Source organism: Scyliorhinus torazame, chromosome 19, assembly GCF_047496885.1.
Source record: "Scyliorhinus torazame isolate Kashiwa2021f chromosome 19, sScyTor2.1, whole genome shotgun sequence".
NCBI classification, from domain to species: domain Eukaryota; kingdom Metazoa; phylum Chordata; class Chondrichthyes; order Carcharhiniformes; family Scyliorhinidae; genus Scyliorhinus; species Scyliorhinus torazame.
In genome coordinates this window covers 51,401,933-51,421,267 of record NC_092725.1, presented here as the reverse complement: position 1 = coordinate 51,421,267, position 19,335 = coordinate 51,401,933, and the positions used below count along the sequence as shown (strand labels likewise).

Genomic DNA, 19,335 nt, shown 5'->3' with positions numbered 1-19,335 from the left:
AACTGGTTAGTTTCACAGCAGGGAACTTAAAAGTCACTTGAGGGTGAAGGGAGATGAATGAAACAATGCAGACAGTTGGGTGTGCGGAAGCTGTCAATCCCAGCCTCGTGAAAGCAACTTCACAGAGATATGAATGAAAGACTTGCAGATTAAAGATCTGAAGGGGTTTAAACCCAGTTGACTGGCTTTCTCTTTCCAGGAATTGACAAGTGCTACTGTCTCTGCCTGAGATAGCAGATGTATTGCACTGGTTAGTTTTAAAGCACTGATTTTATTTTCACTGCCACTGACTGGATTGCAATCTAGCTTCCAGGTAAGGGTCTCTCTTATGATGCGGCTTCCAGACAGGGGTATCTCTTATGGGGAGGTTACTGGTGGGGGTCTCTCTATTTGCAAAGGGTCTCTGGTGGGTGTCTCTCTAATTGGGAGGCCTCTGGTGGGGGGGTGGATGTGTTGGGGATCCGGTGCGGGGGCAGGTGGGCAGGTCTTGTACTGTGTGGGTGAATGTTGTTGCCGATTTCTCTTTACTATGCTCTTTACTCTGGCTCTGTCCCAATTAGGGCAATCAGTGAATTTGCCTTCTTTCTATATTGTCTATGTCCGAATGCTTAAGTCACCAGGTATCAAATGATACCACCACAAGTTTCAACCGTCTATCGATCAAAGAGCCAAACACCAGTTAGTTAGTTCAAGATCAAGGGTACTTTATTCACATACAATCAGTCATGCAACATACACTACTCGGTGTAGCCACGTAAAATGGCTGCGTTCCGATTAATCTGGCCAAAACCCAGTTTAAAACGGCTAACCCGAAAGACTGTTGGGAAAAGCAGCTAAGAAGACACAAGCAGGCAGCTGCAGACAGTATTGCATATTCGGCTCTGGGAAGTTAGCCCAGATCGATACTCAGGGCTATCTACAGCCCATCAACCCAGGTATTTGCAGTTGCATTCAGGACTGTTTGCAGCCCATCTATTCAGACATCCACAGTTAAATCGGCTATCCCCGGGAATAATTGCAACATATTAGCAATTGAATACCGGGCCAGACCTGTCGACGCCTGCAGTGGCCGAAACAAAGACAGGTGAGCGCCCACCCCCCGATCGAGGAATCGCCTCACCATTGGACACATCGACCCCAGAGATTGGGGACAGATCCAATCACTTGGGACTCAGGGTCAAGGGCCGCCCCGGTAGGCGGGAAGCCCCTGCGCCCTATAAAAGTGGGGGTCCAAGTTCAGATCTCTCTCTCCTCTTCGCCTGCTCGAGACCTTCGCAAGAACAGCAACCGGCAACAGTAAGTTTGAATCCAGCGATCGCTATCCGGTAGAGACACCTAGCTACCGACATGTAGCAGCCTTTTGAATCTCGCGGGCCAGATCTGATTGGACAAGCCATTCGTTTCCCTGACCTGGTGGGCTCTTCCTAAGTTAAGTATTGGCCAGTAGTGATAGGTTTATTATATAGAAAGTAGTATTAGGGTATTAATATTGTTTGTTGTATATAATAAATGACCGTTGTTTTAATCCTTACTAAGCGGTGTGCTGTATTATTAATCATAACCTGAACTTGAACCACGCAACTCGTGAGCAAAGGTGACGTAATCAGAGCCAATAGACTAAGGCTAAAAAGAGCAACATAATTGGCGACATCCTGACGGGACCCGACTTAGAAGTGGAAAACCACTCCGGGAGTACCCCAACATTTTGAATTAGAATCCAATCGGAAACAAAACAAAAAAACCACAAGTGTTCAAGCGGTTCTGGTTAATAATTCACAATTCGGAAGTGTGTATATGCATGCGTAACTAACAGGGTTATAAGGCAAAACTGATAGATTTTTTTGTTGCGTCAAAACTATCGGCAGTTGGTATTTCGGAAATTAGCGCAAGCCGTACCCGCATCTACCACACCACCGTAGCCCCCTGTTCCAAATTCGAACGTAACGAGCAGATAAGAGAGAGCCATGCAGGCAATGCAAGCGATGCAGCGCCTCATGAACCCCGAAGATTTTGCTGTCACACCAGTCAGCAGCATAGGAGCGGGACAGTGTCCCATTTTGGAAGTGGAAATCCGCAAATTTCTGCAGGGCAAAGGATGGCCCATGTGGAAGGATCTCTGCAATAACGACGACTCAGGTCCTGGAAGTATAGGGCATACTTGGTGGGAGAACCTGAGTGAGATCCACAAAAAGAGTTTAGCAAAAGCGCACAAGCCGATGGCAATTGTGTCCTGTCTGGCACAATTGCGAGGCACAGAGGAGATCGTCAGGACGCTCCGCAAGGAAATAGAAGGCATACATCGGATGAGTAAAATCGATGTATGCGAAATTGAGAAAGAGAACCTGGAGTTAAAAGGGAAATTAGCAGCAAAGGACGAAGAGGTGGCTGACGCCAAACGGGGTCACCAATCTTGTCTGGCGCACTTGAGTAGTTTCCAGTCACAATATGAAAAGGCTTATCAGGACCTGCAGCGTGCAGTCCTGGTAAAGAAAGAAACAGAAAACCAGTTAGAGACGCTCCAGAATCATAGGATTTACAGTGCAGAAGGAGGCCATTCGGCCCATCAAGTCTCCACCGGCTCTTGGAAAGAGCACCCTACCCAAGGTCAACACCTCCACCCTATCCCCATAACCCAGTAACCCCACCCAACACGAAGGGCAATTTTGGACTCTAAGGGCAATTTATCATGGCCAATCCACCTAACCTGCACATCTTTGGACTGTGGGAGGAAACCGGAGCACCCGGAGGAAACCCACGCACACATGGGGAGGATGTGCAGACTCCGCACAGACAGTGACCCAAGCTGGAATCGAACCTGGGACCCTGGAGCTGTGAAGCAATTGTGCTATCCACAATGCTACCGTGCTGCCCTCAAAGACACAATGCAGTGATCTCAAGGCAGCCTTGAGAGCGCTCCACGCCACAACCACGGAACAAAGGCAGAGTATTTTGGACCATGCAAAGTGCCGAAAGCAGATTGCAGACTTGAAAGCACTGCTTTCTGTCCAAAAGGGATTTCAAGAAACCTTTGGGGAAAGTTTAGACCAGGAAGACGGTCCTGATTGGGAAGAATTGCAAGAGACAGCGCAGAGATATGTTCAGGGAGCATGTGCGCAGGGAAAACCACAAAGGAGGAAAGCACCCCCACCCCCCACACAACAGATAATACAGGCTCCCATGAACCCTGTAACAACCCACCGCACCGCCACAGCAGACGAGGCGGAGGTCTTATATTCCACCCCCCTCACAGTGACCCAATTACGGGACGCGTGTGCCAAAATCACACCGTTCCTCCCCACTTCAGACCCACACCATTTCTTTGCCACCGTCAAACACCAGGCGACCATGTACGGCCTGGATGAGAAAGAGCAGGTAAAGCTCATGGTCCTCAGCTTAGACCCATCGGTCGCAGCAGCCCTTCCCGACCCACAGAATGTAGGAGGAGGCGCCCTTGCAGAAATGCATGCCGCCATCCTGGATGCGATCGGGTACAACCGGGGCGACCCCGTAGACGGTCTGAATAAATGCAGACAGAAAAAGTCTGAACACCCCACAGCGTTCGCAGGACGCTTGTGGATTCATTTTGAAGCCGTTTTCGGCAACGATTTGTCCCCAGACAATATAGCCAAGTGGACCCGCACCCTTATCTCCCATGCCACGGAAGCAGGACAGAATGCCTGTAGCAATTATGACCCCTCGGAGGAGGCTCATAATGAGAAGTGGGTGGTCAAGAGATTGTCCCGCGATTGGGAACAAGTGGCTCACGGCAAATCAGCAACTAGAACCCCCGAGGAAAACCAAGCCGCCGCAGACGTGCAGGCAGTAAGAACCACTCTCCACAACCCCGCCTGGGTAAACGAGGGAAAGAACAGCCCCCCAGCCAAACCGCAAGAGTGCTACAATTGCGGACAGTTGGGACATTTTGCTAGAGAATGTAATGGCCCCAAAAACCCACAGAGAGCCCAACAGACAGGCACTCCCAATAAGAAAAAGGCAGAACCCATACATAGCATTAGCGCCCAGTCCGATCAGACAGACGCGACCGGAACGGCCTGACGGTGTCTCGGCTCCCCCAGCTGGGTCTGCGATACCCTTTGGGATAGGTCAGGACGACCCGTAGTCGCAGCAAAGGTTAGGGGACAGCCGATCGAGCTTCTCTGGGACACAGGAGGGTCCCGCACAACCTTAAATTCCTCCACCCTTGGTAAGGACACGTGGCCCACCACATCCACTATCACCCTCAGCGGCTTCACAGGCCACTCACAACAGGGGCATATCACGACTCCTGTACCCATCCAGATCGGAAATATTAATACAAAGCACCCCGTAGTGTTAGTCGACCTGCCCCCAACAACAGAGCACATTTTAGGGATCGATTTTATGAACTCACACCACCTCTCCTTCGATCCAGTCAACCAGTGTGTCTGGAAGATGGCGAAATCCGCTAGCGTCCCCGCAACACTCAATATAGGGGACTACATGAACAAAATCAGCGCCGTAGGCGAGTTTTGGTTTAACCCCAGCACACTCAGCACGGACAGACAGGTTAGGACAGTCCTGCAGAAAAACAGGGCAGCATTTGCAACCCATAAACACGACTGTGGACGGATGACCGGCTCCGTACAGATAACCGGACCGGGCCCAAGACCCCAGAAACAGTACGGATTTCCCCTAGAAGCAGAGGGAGAAATCCTAAAAGTCAGAGAAAGCTTGTTAGAACAGGGCGTCCTAAGACCGGTAGCCTCGACTAATAATGCCCCGATTTGGCCAGTAAGAAAGCCCGACGTATCATGGCGTTTGACCATTGATTATCGGCAACTCAATAAAGTCACCCCCGCAGCAGCCCCCACCGTTGCAACAAGTCCCGAGACCATGCTCAAACAGGGACTCCATGTCCGATATTTCACGGTTTTGGACGTCAGTAATGGGTTCTGGTCCATTCCATTGGCAAAGGCGTGCCAGTACAAATTTGCCTTCACTTTCCGATCTCAGCAGTACACTGGACATGCCTGCCACAAGGCTTCCACAACTCCCCCTCCATTTTCCACCGACAGCTGGCAAATGGACTAGCAAAATTTTCTCGCCCCGAATGTCTGGTACAGTATGTAGATGACCTACTACTGCAGACAGACACAAAGGAAGAGCACATTGAGCTTCTGTCCGAACTCCTGGAGTTACTACACTCCATTGGCTGTAAAGTAAACCCCAAAAAGGCCCAAATATTGGAAGAAAAGGTGATCTATTTGGGTACTATCATCACACACGGCAAACGCGAGATCGAGCACAAAAGAATTGACTCGATCGCTAAATTGCCCCTTCCCCAACACGTGTCAGCCCTCCGGTCGTTTTTAGGACTGGTTGGCTACTGCCGAAACCACATTGACGGTTTCGCCAGCAAGGCAGCGCCCCTCTCAGACCTCCTAAAGAAAGGAACCCCCTGGGAATGGCTTCCGCAGCATACGGAGGCTGTGGAATCACTAAAACAGGCACTCATAGCCGCCCCCGCACTACATGTTCCCGACCCGCTTTCCCCTTTCGCCATAGAGGTAGCGACCACAGACCGCACCCTTTCAGCCGTGCTCCTGCAGGAACGGCACAACCAGCTAAGACCCGTAGCTTATGCCTCCCGAATTTTAGATGCTGTGGAGCAGGGATTTTCAGCCTGTGAGAGGCACCTGCTCGCAGTTTTCTGGGCAGTCCAGTACTTTTCCTACATTACCGGATTGAACCCCATCACCATCTTGACCGAACACACCCCCACCCAACTTTTACTGGACGGACGACTTAAAGACGGTACCGTCAGCCAAATCCGCGCTGCTAGGTGGACCCTTCTCTTACAAGGACGGGACATCACAGTAAAACGGACGAAGACTCACACATACTTAGCGGACAATCTACAATACCCCGGAACCCCCCATGAGTGTGAAATCATCTTGCCCCACCATAATACAGGCCCCTTTATCGCCAGAACACCCCCCAGAAAACTAGCCACTCCATCTCAGAACCCCCCTCACCCGGACACGTGTGACCCCATCAGGATTTATGTGGATGGATCTTCCACAATCCTGGATGGGCAACGCATAACAGGTTGTGGGATTTATGTGGAGGACGCGCAGGGACGCGCCCTCGAAGAAATCGCATTAAAATTGCCCGGGCACTTAGGCGCACAGGCAGCAGAGCTTGCAGCCATCGCCTACATTGTAGACCACCCAGATTCCTTCCCCAGCCCAGCAGACATATATTCAGACAGTCTGTACGTCTGCAAAAGCCTCACCGAATTTCTGCCCCTCTGGGAAACAAGAGGATTTGTTTCCGCGGATGGAAAACCCCTCCCCTCAGCCCCATTACTCCGCCATATACTGGAAAAGGCCAAGAACAGGACTTTTGGCATTATAAAAGTCCGCAGCCACCATCGTTCTTCCCCCCCTGGAAATGTAAAAGCCGACGCGCTGGCTAAGGCAGGATCCAGGGATGGGGTTTGGAAGCCCCCTGGGAGCGCCCCAGCGAGTGTGCCAGTGAGTGCAGTTCAGGTCGCGCAGACTAGGATTGAGGATCTAGTAGCGGCCCAGAAGCAGGATAGCGCTCTCACTGAGATCGTGAAAGGGAAGTTTCCAGCCTCATACGAGAGGTTCCGGAATACCATAACCACACATGATGGTGTGGTGCTAAAAGACAGCCTTTACGTGGTTCCTGTACAAGATAGGAATCAGATGATCTGTCTATTCCATGACGGCCATGGACACCAGGGAATAGAACCCACCGCAGCCCACCTCAAGCAGCTTTGTTGGTGGCCAAATCTTAAAGAGGATGTATCCCATTACATCGAAAATTGCCTCATCTGCGCACAAAACAACCCAGATACGTATGCCAAAAAGGCACATCTCAGCCACACCCGACCCGTTAACGGCTCCTGGACTAACCTCCAGATCGATTTTATAGGTTCATTGCCCGCTTGCAGGAATGGCTATAAATATGTTCTGGTGGTCATTGACACTTTTCCAAAATGGGTGGAAGCATTTCCAGCCCGCACCAACACCGCGAAAACCACCGGCAAAATCCAAACCCACCACATCTTCACAAGATGGGGACTCCCCCGCAGTATTGAATCGGACCAAGGTTCTCACTTTACGGGACGGGTCATGCAGAACGTCCTCACGATATTTGGCATAACCCAAAGATTTCACATTGCGTACCACCCTCAGTCGAGTGGTATAGTGGAGCGCATGAATCGGACCCTAAAAACCACCCTTAGAAAAATGGTCCAGCAAAACAACACCACTTGGGATTTGGTCCAACCCTTTGCGCTGATGTTTTTGCGTAACACTGTTTCCACCTCCACAGGTTTCACCCCACACACCCTCATGACCGGACGCCCCATGAAAGGGACAGAATACTTGCTAGGTTTAGACCTAACCAGCCCCGAAGTCACGGCCCTCACCCACGAGAAGGCCGTGGAACAACTACTTGCAAATATAAAAACGGCTCAGCTAGCAGCCGCTGTTAAACTGGGCACTAAAAGAAAACAGAGCAAGGCCTGTTTTGCAAAGGCAGTACATGCCACGGAGTACAACATAGGACAGGAAGTAATGTTGTCTGTGTACAACCCCAGCACGTTTCTGTCTCCAAAATACTCGGGTCCCTATTCAATTACGGACAAAATAAGCCCGTCGGTATATAAAATTAAATACTAAAATGGTAAGGCTGCATGGTTTCACATAAACCAGCTCAAGGTTTATGGAGCACAGTCAAACCACTCCCACCACGTCATGCTTGACGCAGCCGACCAAACCCCGCCCACATCCAACGTGACCACTCCCACCCCTTCCACGTCCAGCCCAGACACGGACTCACCACCGACTCCACCCACGAACTTTACGCTCCGCCCCGGAACGCCCACAGACTGCAGCAGCACAGACAGCGACTGTGACTCGGACGACAGCCACAGCACGCCTCCCTGCCATCCTGGTCCCACACCCAGCAACTCCGACCTCGACTCCAGTGACCTCTTCCTCATCATCTACTTAAATAAACCCCACCGCCGACCACAGAGCTACACGGACCGACCCCGACTTTGTCCCCAACCCAACTCGACACCACTCATTGGCAGTGCGACAACTCCTGCAGACTCGTCCGCAACGACGAGGACGATCCCAACTCACACCACGCAGCCCTTTCCGCCCTAATTCACTCCAGAGTTTGGCACCCGGGTGAAGGTGACGACCTCGGGCCTGACTCCGCCAACCCTTTGGCGACCCTGTTCGCAACCGAGAACTGAGGTGTCCACATGATGATTTAAAGGGGACACTTGGTGAAAAGTGTTGTCCTTTCTGATGGAACCTGCAGAATGTTATACGTTGTCTGTCTGTTTGTTAAATGTTGTTCGTCCTACAGGAGAATTTTCTCACCGCCCCACACCCATTCACCTGAACTTTTTAGCTCTTTCCCAAACGGACAAGCCAAACGCTTGTTCAGCGGTACCAACTTGTCCACAGATACGTGGTCACCAGACCAGACGCCCGATCATAGCTACTCTTCTGATTTGATGGTCGAATCAGAACAGTAACCCCACCATGATGACTACATTTTGGTCCATTCTTTGGTCGCTCAGGCAGTGGAGAAACGGCGTGAGACCCGCCCTGCCTGGGGACCCCCCTGTTGGTCAAACACGCTCGGGTAGGGAAGATGCGGTATTGGTAGCCTTCCTACCCGGGGACTCCACCCAAATCGTACCCGTCGCGGCCCACACGCACCTCATTCGAACTTTTCTTTCAAAAACAGTTTTATTTTATCTAGGCAACCTTTGGGTTGCTGCCACATGCTATTTACATCCTGGAACATTTGGATGATAAACCTAGCACTGGTCCACCATTGGGAAGTGTGCCGTGTCCAAACATTTGTTTTGAAAAAAAAATGGGGGGAGAGTCACATTCTGTGACCAATTATAAGGGTTTAATTGGCCCCAAGAAGGACAGACACACTAACACACCAGATATTAAACCGAAGTATTTACATACACTACGCTTGTCTTACAGAACTCCAGAAGCTCCAAGTCCGGAGAAAACCAGCAAAAACAGGAAAAGGAAAGAAAGAAGACAGCCATGAGGACTCGTTTCTTCGTGCTCAACATGTTTGTTATGGACTTTTGGTTGCGCGGGAATGCGGACCCCATCACTCCCAACCCCTTTACTGTTAACACTTCACTGCCCAGTAGTACCGAGGGCCCAGTCACCAACCACGCTGCATTATCCTGGTGTGCCAAGTTCATAACTTGGTACTCCTTATCGTACATCATTGAGGCACTGTTAGCATTGGCTATACTCAGTTGTGCAGTACAGACCATGCGCCTCCGCAAGTGGAAAAGGAGAGCGTACCGCGCTCGAACCCCGGTCTATCGGATCCGATCCCCGATATTAGGCTATGACCAGACCCCCGCGACATATGAATAATAAAACATGCACTGGCGGTTTTTCCTGTAAATAAAAAGAGAATGTATGGAAATGTATGATCCTGAGCTTGACTGCCAAGCCAGGAAAGAATATATTAAATGTTGTGATTGTTATTGTATGTTTAGAGAGATAAGATTGTATAATACTCGAAGAATTGTTTAGGTAAACTTAGAGGTTCCCAGTTTATTTTTTTCAGATACATGCCCCTGCCTGACATAGCGCCCTCAAGAATTGTTTAGGTAAATTTTTGTGCATAGCTAGGGTCAGAGTAGTGGCCATGTAGGAGGTACCCCCCCCCCCCCCCGCCCCGGTCAGGGAACAAAGAGGACAAAATTTATGTGATCCTTCACGCTTCGCGTTAGGATCACAAGGCGGGTATGTAGCCACGTAAAATGGCTGCGTTCCGATTAATCTGGCCAAAACCCAGTTTAAAATGGCTAACCCGAAAGACTGCTGGGAAAAGCAGCTAAGAAGACACAAGCAGGCAGCTGCAGACAGTATTGCATATTCGGCTCTGGGAAGTTAGCCCAGATCGATACTCAGGGCTATCTACAGCCCATCAACCCAGGTATTTGCAGTTGCATTCAGGACTGTTTGCAGCCCATCTGTTCAGACATCCACAGTTAAATCGGCTATCCCCGGGAATAATTGCAACATATTAGCAATTGAATACCGGGCCAGACCTGGCGGTGCCTGCAGTGGCCGAAACAAAGACAGGTGAGCGATCACCCCCGATCGAGGAATCGCCTCACCATCGACCCCAGAGATTGGGGATAAATCCAATCACTTGGGACTCAGGGTCAAGGGCCGTCCCGGGAGGCGGTAAGCCCCTGGGCCCTATAAAAGTGGGGGTCCAAGTTCATCTCTCTCTCTCTCTCCTCTTCGCCTGCTCGAGACCTTCGCAAGAACAGCAACCGGCAACAGTAAGTTTGAATCCAGCGATCGCTATCCGGTAGAGACACCTAACCACCGACATGTAGCAGCCTTTTGAATCCCGCGGGCCAGACAAGCTGATTGGACAAGCCATTTGTTTCCCTGACCTGGTGGGCTCTTCCTAAGTTAAGTATTGGCCAGTAGTGATAGGTTTATTATATAGAAAGTAGTATTAGGGTATTAATATTGCTTGTTGTATATAATAAATGACCGTTGTTTTAATCCTTATTAAGCAGTGTGCTGTATTATTAATCATAACCTGAACTTGAACCACGTGGCGGTATCATAAAGATACCTGGCGACTCGTGAGCAAAGGTGACGTAATCAGAGCCAATAGACTAAGGCTAAAAAGAGCAACATAGGTAACTACTCCTATTACTAAGACAACCTGTACTTAACTTCGGGCACCCGGCTTAGGTCAGGAAACAGTGGCCGCTGTTCAATTCTGGATCTCTTGGGTTCGAAGGAGTAACTGCTGCTCGGCTGGGCTCATCCGTCTGGTAGTGGGCATTGAATTCAAACTCGCTTCTGGGGTTGCTGCAATTGGCAATGGCTGTGACCGGGGTACCAAGGCCAAAAGAGAGCGAGCATATGGGGAACTCTTCCTTTATACTTGGGGGCTTTCGCGCTCTTTTGGGTGGTCCTCCGATTTGGGTCTCACTAATTGGGTGATCCCTGATCATTCCGTTCGATTCCTTAGCCAATAAGTGGGCAGGGATCTGGATGACTGGGCGTGTCTCAAGCGGTCACTGACCCCGTTGTTTGTGTTTCCCTTGGACAGGGAGTGGCGCCGAAATGTCTGGGACTGTCCCGGTAGCTGGAGTACCAGTCCTTTGTGTTGGGGGAGATGGGCCATCATCTGCTAATCGGCCTGATTAACATGCTAATGGACGGGGTTTCGATACCGCCTGGACTTTGCTGACAAAATATGCGTTTCAGGCTCAGAACCTGCCTGACTTTTGGCTTGTCCATTTTACCCATCAGTCTTTGCGAGTTGCTCTGTGCTTAGTTGGAAGTGGCCATCCCAGGTCATAGATCATAGATGGCTACAATGTGGCCCTCTGATGGACTTTGGGGACAACCCTCTTATAGAGTTACCCCCTTGGCCCACTGCGAGGTCCATTGCATCAGAACCACCTTTGTCAAGACCTGCACCAATTCTCACCCACGTGATTCCTGGCCTAGAGGATCGGAGAATCACACGGACCAGAGCTTACGGTGCCTGGCCCATCAATAAGATGCAAATGAGTCTTAATGACCCACCCGTTGGCACGGGGCACGAACCTCGATCCCGACGCCAGCGGGGGACCAGAGCATCCCATTTTTTGCCGACGCTGGATTCTCATCTGCATCGGGAACTCTGCTACTGGCGGTGGGAGGCGGAGTATCCCAACATTTCTACAAAGAACGGAGAGACATTTTTATCACATTAAGGTGCAACATTGGGGGAAATGGTATCACAGTTACAGGAGGTCTTGTGACGGAGTGGGTAGCCTTTGAGACAGTGGGCTGGATTCTCCGCCCCGCCATGCCACAATTCTGCCCTGACCCGCCGGCGGGATTCTTCGTTACGCTGGCCGGTCAATGGGGTTTCCCATTGTGAGGCAGCCCCATGCAGTCGGGAAATCCCCGGGCGCCGGCAAAGCGGAGAATCCCGCCGGCGGAGAATCCCGCCCAGCATGTCCAGGTTGTAGTCCCACCCCAGGACCTGATGGCCAAGGAAGGTTCGTCTATAACGGCCAAACAGGTTGAGTGTCAACCTGTAAATCCTTCCAAACACACTAATGACTGGTGGTAAGAGTGGGAGAGACTCCTAGTCAGCCACACTTCATGTGGAGTGGCGCCCCTATAGCTATACACCTCTGGGGACAGACTAGCGACCTCCTCTGGGAATTACTAGCTATGGAAACAAAAGAAAGTCTGCCTTGGTGCAACACTAGGTGTGGGAAGAGAATTGGAATTGGAATCGTAGTTGGAATTATATCACTCAACTAGCATTCCAGAAACCTTGACTAATGATCTCAAAAGAAAAGTTCAAACTTCATCATGTTAGCTGGGGAATTGAAATGAAATGAAAATCGTTTATTGTCACAAGTAGGCTTCAATGAAGTTGCAGTGAAAAGCCCCTAGTCGCCACATTCCAGCGCCTGTTCGGGGAGGCTGTTATGGGAATTTAAATTCAGTTGATAAATAAATTTGGAACAGACCACTGGATTGTTGTAAAAACACATCTATTCACTAATGTCCTTTAAGGAAGGAAATCTGGCGTCCTTACCCGCTCTGGCCTACACGTGACTCCAGACCCATGTGGTTTACTATTAACTACCCCCTGACATGGCTGAGTGAGATACTCAGTTGAGAGAGATTAGAGAAATGCTTCCGGCCTGGTCAATTGCACCCAATGAATAATAAAACAAAAGCACGTTGTTGGCATTACTGTAAATTCAAATATAATTTGTGGCAATGGGCAGAATTTCTCTGGGTGGCTGGGCTGTGAGAGGGGATTGGGGGTGGCGGAATCAGGAAAATAGGTGGGAGCCATAGCGGGACAGCTCCCTGATGCATTCCTGCTGCTGGGGGAATTTCCCAGAGGGGGACTGGGATGCGGATCAGCAGTCCACTGAACAGATGGAGGCAGCCAATTTAAATAATTCCGGGCCATTTAGTAGGCCTGCCATTGTTAAGCAGCTCCCGCGGCCACATGAGCAGGTCTCATGGACGCAGTCTCCCTGGGCAACTGGGTGTTGCCGATCGAATTAGGAGGCACCATCCTCCAAAGAGGGGGCCGGGAATATAGGAAAAGCCATACCTCGTCCACACTTGGCCAGTGCAGTGGTTTCCTTTCCATTCTACTCCAACGAGCCCTGTTGCTTGTCTCCTCTGTATTTATCATTTCAATTTCTGCTTCTGAGGGTGCCTCCATTTTAAATGCCTCAGCACCACACAGTGGAACTGTTGACGCCTCTCATAGCCCAGCTACCCGAGGAAAATTCCGGCGGTGAGGCGGTGGCATAGTAATATTGTCACTGGACTAATAAACCACAGACCCAGAGTAATGCTGTTGGGATCCAGGTTGTAGATGGGGAAGTTTGATTTCAATATAAATATGGAATTAAACATCCAATGATGACCATGAAACCACTGTCGATTGTCATAAAAACCCATCTGATTCATTCATGTCCTTTACGGAAGGAAATCTGCCATTCTTACCTGGTCTGGCCTACATGTGACTCCAGACCCACAGCAATGTGGTTGACTCTTAACTGCCCCCTCAAGGGCAATTAGAGATGGGCACTAAATGCTGGCACAGCCAGCGAAGCCCGCGTCCCATAAACAAATAAAAAAGCCTTTAATTGGGCGGTGAGTGCTGAGGAGGCCAATTAGGGTGCTGGTCCCAGGAAAATATCTCCCCCTGCCAGACTCCCAGTAATTGCAGGCTCAGAACCTCTATTTTGTCCCACACAAGGGCCCCGAGGTCTACAGGAATATCCAATAAATATTTCAGTGAGATGGTAGTCAATCTGCAAAGGGAGAGGCTGGAAGCCATTAATATTGATTCAATAATATTCCAATTAGGTGGATTCCTTTCAGAATATTTTGTGATATAGTATTCAGTAATTTGAGATGGTAACTATGGTGAACTCAGCAGGAACAGGTGAATTTCCAACGGTCCCCACCACTGGGGGCTTTCCTCATATCTGGCTCTACTTTAGACACCTCGATAGAGATCTTTTTTTAACGTTGTCAAGGCGCCATTGTTATTGTATCCTGCAACTAACAGGATAGTAGGAGGTAAACTAGATGGACCTTCACCTTCCTTTGTTGAGCTATTCCTACGTTGTTATTCACTCACCATGATTTGGGATTTGGGAGCAGGCACCACATCGACCTCAGTGAGGTGTTGCAATCCGCCAAAGTTCCCCAGTTTCTCGTACTTCCTCCATTTTGCTCGGCGGTTTTGGAACCAAATCTGCTTGAGAAGAACAGACAAAGGTTACAGCTCTGTGACGTTATACAATGTCCAGCATGTGAAAAATTAATGTTATGTTAAAACTAGCCACTAGAGGGAGCTAAGGGACAGTACTATAAATTGCACTGACTCTTAGATTTCTGGGAGAGTGAGCTGGAGAGGGTAGATTAGAGTTAGAGGAGATTGGAGTAGAGTGCATTGTAGAGCTAGAGAAGATAGAATATAGTTGTAGTTAGAACATAGAGATAGTGTTAGTGAGTGTAGTCTAATAATATATTTGTTTACCATAGGAATAAGTGTCGAACTCTAAATCAAGTAGTGTAAATCAAGTACTCGGCCGCCCCAGTGGCCAAATGGATAAGGCACTGGCCTCCTAAGCCAGGGATTGTGGGTTCGAGTCCCATCTGGGGTGAAACATATTTTTTTAAGGGCTGGTTTAGTTCAGTGGGCTAGACAGTTGGTTTGTAATGCAGAACAAGGCCAGCAGCGCGGGTTCAATTCCCATACCGGCTGAGAATTCTGAATTCTACCTCTGTGTACCCGAACAGGCGCCGGAATGTGGCGACTAGGGGCTTTTCACAGTAACTTCATTCCAGTATTAATGTAAGCCTACTTGTGAAAATAAAAGATTATTATTATTATATAAAATTAGTTTAGTTTGTGAAGAGAACTTCAAGTGTCTTTGTGATCACCACGCTTTCCATCCTAAAGTCAACCTCACAAAGATCACCAGAAGCTTCTTTCGGCTGGATCTCGGTTAGATCAGGATACCAGAGACTGCACTCCTTGATGGTAAGGAGCCGGTTTGGCAGCACTGCGGCAGCACCTTCACCACTCTTAACCACTGGAGGGTGTGCGTTAAGACCCACGGCAGGGCTTCAGTCAGGCACAAGTGCAGCTCCGCAGGGTATTGATGAGGTGGTAGTGATCACGTTTCCAGTGACATTTGACACATGCTGTTATTGTCAGTAATGCTGGAACAGGTTTGCCCTCTGTGGAGAGGGCCAGTGCTGTGAATGCTTGAAAAGTAAAACAGGGATCACAGCTGGAAAGGTAGATCACTAACGTTTCATTCCCAGACTTCGTTAGAGGCTCCGGAACCTTCTTCCCCTTCAAAATCACTGCAACAGAATCAAAGATGTTCGAGGGAAATTCCCTTTGGTGATCTTTCCTTTTAACTGAGATTCTAACCTTGGCCAAGGTTCAAAATGACAAGCGTGGAAGTGACTCTTCTTTATTTGGGACCATAATCTGTGGAACTTCCCCTTAATGGACGGTTGTTAGCGTAAAAATTAAAACTTTTCTGTTCAATTAAACTGAAGGGTTGTGAAATCCTGCAGCTGTTAGTCATGTACAATCTCTACATAAAATTTCATTGTTCATAAGTTAAGGTTAGTTTCTGTCAAAATGAGTTAACACTGCTTTTAGAATGGGTTAACACTGCTGTTAAAATGGGTTTACATCATTGCCAGATTGGTAGATGACCGAATTTCAGAGGAGAGCAGCAAAGTGCATGCTCACTAAGCAGCTTGGATCTCCACTGTAAAAATAAATATATATCCACCTTCACTCTGAATTAGTTGGAAGTAACTCAGTTCCTGGCTCCCCAAAGCCTTTCCACCATCTAAAAGGCACAAGTCAGTAGTGTGATGACATACCCTTCACTTGCCTACTTAAGGAAGTGACCCTAGAAATAGTGAATGCTTTGGTGATCATTGTGGTGATGTGCATCACTGTAAATACATGTAAGCTAGACAGACACTAGAGGGAGCACCAGAAACATCATACACACACACTCAACCAATAGATAAGTTAGATAGGAGGCGACCAATGGACATTCACGATACACAAGGAGGTGACACAACCACAGGGGGGCATTACACCAACCCATACATAAAGGACACCACACACATGATCAGCCCTTTTGGCCAGTGGAGACAGTCAGTGAGGAGAGGCACAGGGTTGATTCATTATCACACCCACCACGTGGAAGACAGCAGCTGGTTAGTCAGTTTAGGTAGCTACAAGAGGATTAGCAGTAGTGTCGAACTCAAGTTATAAAAATGTACATAGTGTAAATAAATGAGTTGAAGTTATTTACACGTCTCGACCTTCCTTGACAAATGCAACACAAGGAAGCCGCTTATGTTACAAAGGAAACATAACAAAACATGGTACCAGTAGTGAACTGATTATAATCCAGATAGCCATACCTCAGCGTACAGTGACAACCAGCAATACCCAGGCAAGATGTACGGGCTCCCGATTCCGCAGCCGCTGCAGTGCCACGGCGATCTCCGCGAAAACTGGCAGCGATTCCGGCAAGCGTTTGAATTCTACCTGGTGGCAGCCGAACTTAAAGACCTGGCTGATGTTGAAAAAATAGAGTTTCTCCTCACCATCGCCGGTGCAAGAGCAGAAGAAATCTTTTAAAAATTCAAGTTCTCCAAGGGGCAAAACAGGTATGACTTCCAGGCAGTCCTGGACAAATTCGGCAAATACTGTGAGGAAAACACACTCCAATCGGCAAGGAAAGGTAAGAGAAGCGCCAGTACTCACCTCGAGGCCGTAATCCCGGACCAGAGAGCGATTTGCGTCGAGGTCGGTGGCCATCTTGCTAAAGGGACTACACTAGCGCAGTTGCGCGAGAAGTGCGCAGAACCGGAAGGTTTGTTTGCACATGCGCGAGACGCCGTGCATGCGCAATCAAGAAAACGGCCATCGGTAAAAGAACAGCGATTTGCGCATGCGCAATCGCTTCATACGTGCTACGTCACGCGCGTCATGACGTCAGAGGCCCCAGACCGCACCAATTTAAAGGGGAAACGTCCCAAATCCAATTTAAAGGGGAAACGTCCCAAATCAAAGAAAAAATCTTTTAAAGCTGTAAAACAACCTTCCTTCACCTGGAATGACAGCACAATGCCTCAAATTTAACCAGGAAATGAATTCAACCTCCGAAGAACCCTGCAACAAGCAGTTACCTACGCACAAACCGATGATTCCGACCTCGAATACTTCGATACCGACCTTTACATTTTTTCTGGACCTCGCGAGCCCAATGACAGCTCCATGGTCCTATATGACTACGACTCGGACGAACCTTTCGTGTTGCACATTGGTGACCCCCACATTGAATCCGACGCAGATGCGGATTCATTTTTCGGATTTGGGGATCTTCAACCCAGCAGATATGACGTCCCAACTCATCAGTGCAGGATGATGCTACAGCCTGAAATTAAGAGACAGAAAGCGGTACAAGCCCACAGAGAGCGGCCTGCTGCCACACAGAGCGTGGTCCACGCCCCGCTCAGGGTTCCCGACTCTACGAAAGAAGACATGCAGGACTCCACACCGCAGTCCTTGCAGGAACAAGACGTGACTCCAGTGTCACAAAACTCCACAGCAAGCTCGTGGACAGACTCCACAATTGCAGAAACGCATGACTCCGATGCGCAGTCCTTGCAGGAGCAAGACCATGAGGGTCTAGCAACCTCCTCTGAACGAACTAGCGGCAGACGATGCAAGTCAGCCATGCTCACGTAAACAGCAAGAAGGCTATAACAGTCTACCACGCTCCACTGCACAGCAGGACGACCAGGACGGTCTATCATGCTACAATGAAGGGCACAGCGCTGATGATGACTGTTCAAGCCCAAATGAAGACAAGCCAAAGGAATCGCCTCTTCCAAGCCCGAAGAAAAACAGATTATGCGCTGACCTTCAGGATCATTCTAGCTGAAGAGATATTAATAATGCTGCACAGACACAGAAGGATGCTGAGGATTTGCTAAAGAAATTGCTTGTATGTCTAACTTGCAAGGAGCAGACTGAAAATTGCCATTGCTTTAGTACGGATCAAAAAAATGGACAAGACATTAATCGTCATTTAATGGAAATAACACAACCTGAATCATATCTACAGCAGGGACAATTGTCTCCCTTCAACACAAAAACCGCAAAGTCCCAACTACAGAGACCAGCAGTTAGTCAGTAATGACTCTTCAACCCCTGATGGGAATATTAATCGCATTGAACCTCTGCACACTCCACTGATAAATGAGCAGAACATTGGAGCAAGAATCCCGAGGACACCGACATCGAGTAGCCAGATAAAGCACTTAAAACCCGCAGCAGTTTCAAGTGAACCAATTGTGCTTTCCAGTGATGGTGAAGATGCAGATAAGGTCAACCCGATTATCCAGTGTACCACATTAACTCCAGAGATTAAGCATTTATGTCTGGGGAGTAGAATGTGGGCAATTGAGAACAGTAAAAGAGAGACTGTGACTGTGTCAGTCCCAGCAAAATCAGAGCCAGAGACTATGAAGGCATGTACATTAGAAAAGGATGCATATGAAGTAACTGAGAAGAAAATTGAAATGGACTGTTCTTTGGAAACTAGTACAATGACGAAAGAAACATTGGATCTAACATTTGATGCCCTACATATGGGAGAAATTGAGGGAAATGAATAAGGTTCTGTAATGTCTGGGGGAAGATTTAAAATTCCAAAGAAGAAAAGCCCAAATGAAGGACAACGGCAAGACAATGACAGTCCACCCACATTGTTTGCACCACCAGATGAAAACTCTGACAATTTACCCAACCCTAGTGAACAGCAAGCAGCTACTGAGGATCTACCCACGGTATGTGAAACAAGTGACGACAGCATCCCACTTCCCATGCAAAAGGTGCAAAGTGACAGACCTCAGCTAGTGCGTACAGAGGCACTCGATGATCACGGTGAGACCACTGGTGACTCCGGTGACACCACACTACTTCCACCCTCAATTGCTCGAACCTCTCCATTAGTCAATGCATTCCTGCATGTTCCGACTCCAGATGTGCAGCTTCAAGAAATCTCAGCTGACTCCAGTGAACCTGCTAAGACTCCGGATGGGGAGCATCAACAAAAAACAGACCAGACTCCAGATGGGGAGCAACCAAACGCCGACTCTGATTCACATAAGCCAGACTTTACTC

At 48.9% G+C, this 19,335-nt stretch overlaps 1 protein-coding gene and 1 non-coding gene across 3 annotated transcripts in view; one reads left to right on the top strand and one right to left on the bottom strand.

The window, feature by feature from the left end:
* LOC140396123 (retinal homeobox protein Rx1-like) overlaps positions 1–19,335 on the bottom strand; it is a 52,460-nt gene that overhangs the window by 8,772 nt on the left and 24,353 nt on the right. The window contains exons 4-5 of one of the 2 annotated variants that reach the window (XM_072484260.1): positions 14,233–14,349; positions 11,664–11,777 (exon numbers count right to left, since the gene is read on the bottom strand). In XM_072484260.1, the coding sequence (XP_072340361.1) occupies positions 11,664–11,777; positions 14,233–14,349 (231 nt within the window). The remainder of the gene's footprint in view (positions 1–11,663; positions 11,778–14,232; positions 14,350–19,335) is intronic. The other variant, XM_072484261.1, reaches the window with a different exon arrangement.
* Positions 14,689–14,761, top strand: trnar-ccu (transfer RNA arginine (anticodon CCU)). Its single transcript has one exon. It is a non-coding gene; the product is annotated as a tRNA-Arg (tRNA).